At 45.6% G+C, this 8,264-nt stretch overlaps 1 protein-coding gene across 1 annotated transcript in view; it reads right to left on the reverse strand.

The window, feature by feature from the left end:
- RAB20 (RAB20, member RAS oncogene family) overlaps window positions 1-4,827 on the reverse strand; it is a 49,697-nt gene extending 44,870 nt beyond the window's left edge. The window contains exon 1 of the mRNA XM_074963631.1: window positions 4,506-4,827. Coding sequence (XP_074819732.1) covers window positions 4,506-4,674 — 169 coding nt within the window. The 5' untranslated portion in view covers window positions 4,675-4,827. The remainder of the gene's footprint in view (window positions 1-4,505) is intronic.
- Between the last annotated feature and the right edge of the window lie 3,437 nt (window positions 4,828-8,264).

Here is an 8,264-nt window from a genome sequence, read left to right on the forward strand (position 1 = left end):
GGATTGCTGTCACTCACTATCCTCAGTGATGATAATTCCAATCTTAAAGCTTCAGTTGATCCAGGAAGCAACAGCCCATCTACTTGGCAACACTGGAAAATGTCTACACCACACACTAAGCTGTGGGACCCGGGCCTGTGGACTTGGTGCTTCCAAGACAGTGCTTGAGCGTCCACTCTGCAATGTAAGCCTGGGTATACAACTGCTGGACCAGGGTCTCTCAGCTGTGCTAATGTATCCATACCACACCACACAGACCTTCTGCAGCTTGACCTGCATCCACGTTGCAAAATGACAAGGCTTGGACCTGAGTCACAGTGGAACTTGGGTTCTGACCCACATCCATACTAGGGTCCTGAGGGCTTGCTGACCCAACTCAGACTGATCCAACGATAGATGGAAGAGGGACTTGAGCTCAAAGCTGAGTCAGAGTCTGGGCTTAGTGTGCAGTGTAGACATACCCAAAGACAAGACAACGACCCAAGTGCTCTGCTCAGTGCATGCTCCAGAAACCAGATTCCATTTAAAACAAAACAAAACAAAAATGTATGGCATGTCTACACTACAAACTTAAGTCGACCTATGTTAGATCGACTTCAGCCACAACAGTTATTAATGCAGTGGTTGTATGTCCATGCTACGCTCCTTTTGTCAGTGGTGTGCGTCCACACAAGGAGCACTTCCACTGACTGAAGAGGGGCAGTGTAGCGGGCTGAGAGCCAGGGCTCTCAGCTTCAAACATCTCCCTGCAAGGAGAGGAGGGGCAACCGCCTGGGCTTCTCGGGGAGCCCAAGCATCAGCCCATCTGGGAGTGAAGAGCCCGGGGCAGCACGGCTCCCGGGGTAAGCACAGGCAGCAGCCTGACTGGAATCAGAGAGCTGGGAAGACGGGCAACCAAGCTCTAGCTGGAGCCAACCGCTAGCCAGGGGTTTCTTATCAATTTCACAGCTCCAGCATGAAGCCGTGAAATTGACAAGAATGACAGCCGCCAGTCGATGTAAGTAACACAGTGTCTACACGGACACTGTGTCGCCCTAACTACACCGACATAAGCCCTACGCCTCTCAAGGGGGTGGAATAGGGCACTTACATCAGTGGGAGCAAGTGTAGTGTGTATGCTGCAGTGTGTACGCTGACATAATTAGGTCGACGTAAGCTGCTTTATGTTAATCTAGCTGGGTAGCGTAGACCAAGCCTTAGTACTAATTTCTGAGGCCTTCCTAGGAATGTCATCCAACATCTATTTCTGCTTTGTCTTTTTCCAGATATGTGCATATTTGCAAATATATTTACTGCTAGTTGATTTCTGACTCCTAAAATAAGATATATGAGTTCAGCGTGCAACAAGCAACTTCTTAGATCAGGTAAGTAATGGAATAGACTGCCAAAGGGAGTTTTAAATGCATCTTCACGACACAGATTTAAAGCTCATTCAACATTCACCTGGTAGAGGTAAAAATCAGTGATGCTATACAGGAAGCTAACTCACTATAAATAGGGGAGGACTTGTGGCACCTTAGAGACTAACAAATGTATTAGAGCATAAGCTTTTGTGGGCTACAGCCCACTTCATCGGATGGAACATATAGATATATCTACGTTAGAGCGACTTCAGCCACCACAGTAGCCCACGAAAGCTTATGCTCAAATAAATTGGTTAGTCTCTAAGGTGCCACAAGTCCTCCTGTTCTTTTTGCGGATACAGACTAACACGGCTGCTCCTCTGAAACCTGTCACTATAAATGTGTTTCAACATTTTCCTAGAATCATATCAGCTGGAGACTTCAGTCCAGGAGCTTGCTTATGCAGCAACTGAGATGGAACCTACTAGTGGACTAGCCCAATTCCGTTTGTAGGCCAGCACGTACTGCAAGTGTTGCAAAGGTGAAAAACAGTCCATGAGCAGAAAAAGAAGGAATTGTCTTGAGTCGCTCAAGAGTTGCCTTTCCTACTGTATACATATTTAAAAGGGTGGTATTGGGGCTTTAACCAAGCTCCCCCCCAAAAAAAAATGTTCTTCCCATTCCTCAATTAACAAAACTAGTGGATACAATGTGGGACTAAAACTAGGTGTGGAGATTATGTAAATCTAGAAAAGACAAGGGTGGGAGGGAGTCAGAAGTGTAGAGCTAGATGGGATCTTTATTTTAAAAAAAAAATTCCTCTCAAGGACAGGGATGCAGAAGAAAACTGAGAAAAATAAGTGGAGACCGTCTTACTGAAGCTATAATATAAATAGTATTTCTTCTGTTGAAACAAATTCCATCTATCAATTACCTACATTTACATGGGTCTGTCACCGCAGAGACAATCAGCTACCCCCAACACCACATACTCCTCACTACCACATTAAGAAAAGCAGTTCAGTAACTGGCTCTTAAGTTTCATAAGATGTTTTGGGTTTGTTTTTTTTTTGGGGGGGGGGGGGGGGAAGAGGGAAGAAAGGAAAGGAGCAGGAGAAGAGTAAACTCCAAAAAGGAGAGATAAGGAGTTTGAAATACATGAAGCTATTGGTATGGAATCATCTTTGTTTAACTGCATTTTGCTACATAAAATTAGAAACACAAATGTAGAACAAACAAATAAATCAGACAATGTTTGATCACTTATCCAAATAAATATTTTTCCTTAAGAAATTTCAGTAGTTTCTTCTCCACACACAGTTCAGCAAAAGCCACTTTATAGGACTTGATGAAATAATTAAGTCTATGTCAGCTGGACAGTATATTTATTGCACTGGTATTGATGAAACATGCGGAAAGTCACTAGACTTTCCTGTTAATGCCTAAGCGTCACCAAATGGAAACTAGGGCATTACATGCTATGTAGTTCTCCATTTCTGGCAAAGTTTTGCAAGCATGAACCGTGCTAGAGGTTTTCGTTGTTTTTTTTCTCTCCTTGGACACTATTCAGTTAAATATAAAACCTTGGTCTTGCTTCAGTGATGATATTGTCAGAAGTTCTTGAATCCTGCACAAGTTGTTCTAAAGAATGATTCAATATTAAACATACAAGAGTGTTCACTGAACTTGAGAGTCATTTTTCAAACCAGATCTCTCCACTACTATCTATAGGGTGCATATATCTGATCCTGGAAAGCATGCTACAGAACATAAAAATTTGCTCCAGCTTCTAACTAGCTAGGAGTATTTTAATGTCTTTGTAATTCCTACTGTGGATGGATAAATGTCTGGTACTGGCCTTTCAGGAAAAGTGTTCTGACCACTACTACAGCTAGACAAAAGTGAGGAGATGGGGGCATATTTGCCACCCCCTCTAATTTTCATCTAAATTTTGTAAAGAGTGCCCCAAATATCAGTGACAAGCACCTTACAAATGCATATAAGTCAATCATAAATACATCTCATTTTAGACATACTACTTATTTTAAGTTTTTATATGACATGAGTGTGCAAATGGGCTAGGCATCAGACATATAGGGAAAAAACATTCCTATTACAAAACTGGGGGGAAGCTACCCTACCGAACACGGCAACAGAATGAACACATCAGTGTCTCTCCCCACTGTCGTGCCCCCATTTGGAGTCCTGGAACTTAGCGGAGAAGAATTAACTCAAACTCCAGTGCCGCCTGACCCTCTTCTGACAACAAAAATTACTGCATGACCTGGGTGGGGACCGAAATCTGAGCCTGCCAGAGCCCTGCTGCCCCAGGTGGGGGAGGCCGGGCAAAGCCAAACCCAAGCCCCGCTACCCTGGGGGGCCTGTAACTGGAGCCCCGCTGCCCAGAGCTGAAGCCCTTGGACTTCAGCCCCAGCTGGTGGGGTTCAGGCTTAGGCCCCGCAAATCTAACACCAGCCCCGGTGACCTCATTAAAATGGGGTTGCGCCCCACCTCGGGGCCCCCACTCACACAGTTTGAGAAGCGCTGTACTAGACTATGTTACAGGCATTCCCCTCCCTCCCTCCCCCCTATGAAGTGTTTTTTAAAGTTACAACAACATAACACGTACAACAGCCACTCGTACCACGAAGACAACGACCCCCCCCCGCTTTTTTTTTTTAAAGCCATGAGAAAGTTCCCCCATCTGAGACATGAGACTGTACATCATGTGGCGGCCGCTTGAAAACCCGGGCCAAGCTCAGCCGTGGGGGAGCAGTCGGTTGGCCGGCAAACGCTGCCCACAGGCTTTCACGCAGCTGCCCTCCCATCGCACCAAAGGGCGCTCTGCAGAAACACAGCCCACCCACACCCAACCTCCACCATACCCTGGATTTCTGTCCCTGAACCCAGCCTCGGGAGCCAAGCCGAGCTAGCTCCGGGCTACACATCCTCTCCAGCCGCTCGTCCATGGGGGGGGGGGGGGGGGACACCTCACTTTTCCGTCTGGTTGACACCACAACATTGCAACAGCGCGGAGTGACCAGGGTGCCGGGGCTCCGGGAATGCCCCGCGCGGCGCAGCTCGGCTCAGGACGCCCCGGCAGCGTCTGCCCCAGGCGCGTGGCCCGCAGAAAGGGGGAGAGACCGGGGGGGGGGGGGTTACCTGCAGTGTCCCAGATGGAGATGTTGTAGGGCCCCCACTGTTTGAGGTAGAAGGCGCCCCCGACCGTGCTGGTCGTGTCCTCGAAGCGCCTCTCCATGTAGCGGTGCAGCAGGGAAGTCTTGCCCACGTTCATGTCCCCCAGCAGCACCACCTTCCCGTCGGGCTTCATCCTGCGGGGAGCCTCCGCCGCAAACCCCGCTCGGAGCTCAGCGGCCTCGGCTCTGCGCCCGCATCCCCTGCCGCCCCCTGCCCCCGCTCCGAGCTACTGCGGGCAGCCGGCCGCCTGGCTCATGCCTGCCCGGCCCAGCGGAGCCGCGAGCGAGGGGGCGGGCTCGCCGACAGTGGATAGGCTCCCGCCTGGCCCCGTCCCCCGCAGCAGGCTCCGGACCGGACGGAAGAGGAAGCCAGGAGGAGCCGGAGCAGGGATCCAGCCCAGCCGGCCACGTGGGGCTGCCCGCAGCCCAGAGTCAGCTCCTCCTCCTGGCCGGCAGGACTAGTTCTGCTGCCGCCGAGGCCCCTCAGCTATCCCGCCACGGTGGCTGCCTCTGAGGCGAAACTAAGCAGGGAGCACTACCCAGCGGCCATCCGCGGGGTCCCGTTCAGGCTCCAGCCCCCCGCTCTTCCCATCTTGCTCGATCTCCGTCTCTCGCTCATCACCATGGCTTGGGATGTTCACAAGACCCACGAAGAAGCTGGCAATTCTGTGCTCAGGCCAGAGTCTGGACGATGGGCAGTAAATAAGGCCCCGCATTGAATAATGAGCATAAAAAGAAATTATCGATTAACTACTCAGTAAAAAGAAAAGGAGGACTTGTGGCACCTTAGAGACTAACCAATTTATATGAGCATAAGCTTTGGTGAGCTACAGCCCACTTCATGGCTCACCAAAGCTTATGCTCAAATAAATTGGTTAGTCTCTAAGGTGCCACAAGTCCTCCTTTTCCTTTTGCGGATACAGACTAACACGGCTGCTACTCTGAAACCTAACTACTCAGTGAGCACCACTGGCTATCCTGTGTGCTGCGCTGAGGCTGGGAGTAGAAACAATAGTATGGGGGCATTTAATTAAATAAGATCTGTCCCTAAGGTTTTCAGAGGCTTTACACACATTAAGTCATTAAAGAATAAAGGCTAAAATTAGAAAGGGGGGGGCTTAACCTACGTCAGAGCTTTTCTTGTGCTCACACAACTGAGGAACTTTTTCCTTTGCCACCAGACTCTAGCTAGCAAATTGGAAATCAGGCTAACACTATCCAAACTCCTCCTTCTTTTGTTCCTCTACAGTGTGGAAACTAAAGAGAAGAGAGTTAGCTTGAATTAGGAATTTCCAGGTGGAGTCGTGGGTATCAGTTTAAGAGGAGTCTTCCACCTTATTTAAGTGACAGATTTTTGTATTCCTCTTAGATGGGCCTCCAAGTAGCAAATTTTAAATTTTCAGAGCCATTTAGCCAGATCTCAGCTAGTGTAAATTGGCCTAGCACCATTTAAATTAGTGGAGTTAAATTACACTAATTTACCTGAGGCTCTGGCTCATCATCTTTGATTATCTCTCTTGCAGTCCTAAGGTTAAGCAATTTCAAAAGATCATCAATATTTTCTTGAATCTTAGGGTATGTTCAGTTGTTTTTTTAAATCATCGGGGGAAAGCAACAATATTTTTAAAAGGTAACTTGCTAGTTGCTAATTTCTTTCTCTCCCTAGCACAAGTGAAAACAGCAACCTCTTTAATAACAAGGGATCCCATGTACACAGTCACATGTTTCTTGTTGAAATTGCTAGTATTCTTCTAGCTAGAAGATTAGATTTCACGTTTACAGAAAGCTTTGATTTTTCACTTACCTTCCCTATTAAAAAGGAAATAGTTCCATGGCTCTTGGTTTTTTTGTTTGTTATCACTACCAAGGAACTTTGCTTATGCTGCCCCCAGACTCTTGGTCTTGCAAAGTTTCCCCCCAGAGATACACAATTTAACTTCGGCATTAGCTACATCCCTAATACTGAAGATCTGAAGACATTTGTCCCCGGGACATACCAATTCCTAAGGAAGAGGGAAAGTGGGCTAAAGAACTTTAAAAACTTATTCAGGAGGTCCTTAATGTGGAATGTGACTCAAGGCTATGTGTGAAATATGCAGTGGATTTTTGTTTTCATTTTGATTAATATTGGGGGTTGGGGTTGCTATGAAGAAAATAACCTTCCCGACTGGTTCCCATTTCCTGCCCAGATTCTATCAGCTTGTCTTTGGAAAGGGTAATTCACTGAATCATGTGCTTTTTCCAAGCAGCATAATGTGGTTGCTTTTTGTCTGGTAGCTCCAAGGTGAAAGTGTGGGAAGAATGGAATCAGAGATTTTTTTTAAATCAACTTACAAGGAAAGTGTGCAAGGCAGCATGCTATTAATGTTGTATTAGTGATGGATTAACACAGGAATCTGCCAGCTAGTCAGAATACACAATGGCAAACTAATGAGTTGTTTGGAAAGCTAGCCTTTGTTCTTCTTATATCTGAAATAATGAAATAAGCAAGGATTCAGGCTGAGACAGGAACTTTTATACTGTGTTAGGATTCTATGGCTTCATTCTGCATGATCTGGATTCTTTCAGAAAGACATAGGGTCTGTCTACACAAGGAAATGACCCACAGCTGCCTGGTTGTCAGCAGTAGGATTCCCCCTGAACATGGTTCAGCTGCTCGCGTGGACATGACAAAACTATTTCCAGTGTTAATACACAGAATCACCAGTCAGAACTGGTGGAACATGCTCTCAACTGTGCTTTCCATAACAGTGCTCAGAATGGTTTTATCTCATCTCCACTAGCAGTTGAACCATTTTCAACAACCCTGGAATTGCACAGGGTGATTTACACAGCTGAGGCCCTGCAATTCTCATGTTGCTTGCAGGAGGAGTGAACTGTTTGTGGGTCTTGTGACTTCTGGAAAATGCATTTGGATATAGAGCACCTTCCTCACAAACTTGTCCAAATATAAGGGAACAGTTGGCCCTTACTTAGTGGGGTTTTCTGGTTGGCCATTTCCCAGTAACAAAAGAAAGGGGAAGGACTGATGAGAAATCAGGACCCTGAGACTGACAGTCCCCAGGAGCAATGGGGAGAGGCCAAAGCTCCAGGTCAGCCTGATTGATAGGGCAGGCGGCACTGTAGATTTGATTTAAATCAAATTGATTTAAATCACTAGTCAGGAAGACTCAATTTAATCATGGGTTTCTACATAAAAGTGCATTCTTGTTGGTTGTTATAACCTTAATACATATTCTTCACAACTCAGGGATAGACGTAGGTTTCATTTTTAAGTGATTTATTTTGAAAACTTTTCAGATTAGTTTTACAGCTATATCAGAAAATGAATGATTGTTTGGTTATTTCATTTACCAAAGGTAATAGAAGCAGATATTTATGAAGTCATTGGGAGGTTAACGATCTCCAGTTCAACAGGTTAATTATTAATATTTGGAGGATTTTCTTGCCATGCTGTATTAGGAGGGAGAACGTCACCAGACAGACATTTAAATTGTTTTATTTAACTAAAACAACAATGTTATGTATTCTGGATTTTTTTTCTTCAACAGCAAGCATATAATATTTTAACAAAACAGCATATGAATTTTTGAATTTAGTTAAACATTAAAGTTTTTAAAATCAGGTTTGTTTTTGTTAAAATTATTTTTAACTAAAATAGTTAAAAGAAATATTTAAAAAACAAAACAAAAATTAAATCGACTATGTCAGCCAGGTCAACATA

The sequence above is a fragment of the Natator depressus genome, chromosome 1 (assembly GCF_965152275.1).
Source record: "Natator depressus isolate rNatDep1 chromosome 1, rNatDep2.hap1, whole genome shotgun sequence".
Lineage (NCBI taxonomy): Eukaryota > Metazoa > Chordata > Testudines > Cheloniidae > Natator > Natator depressus.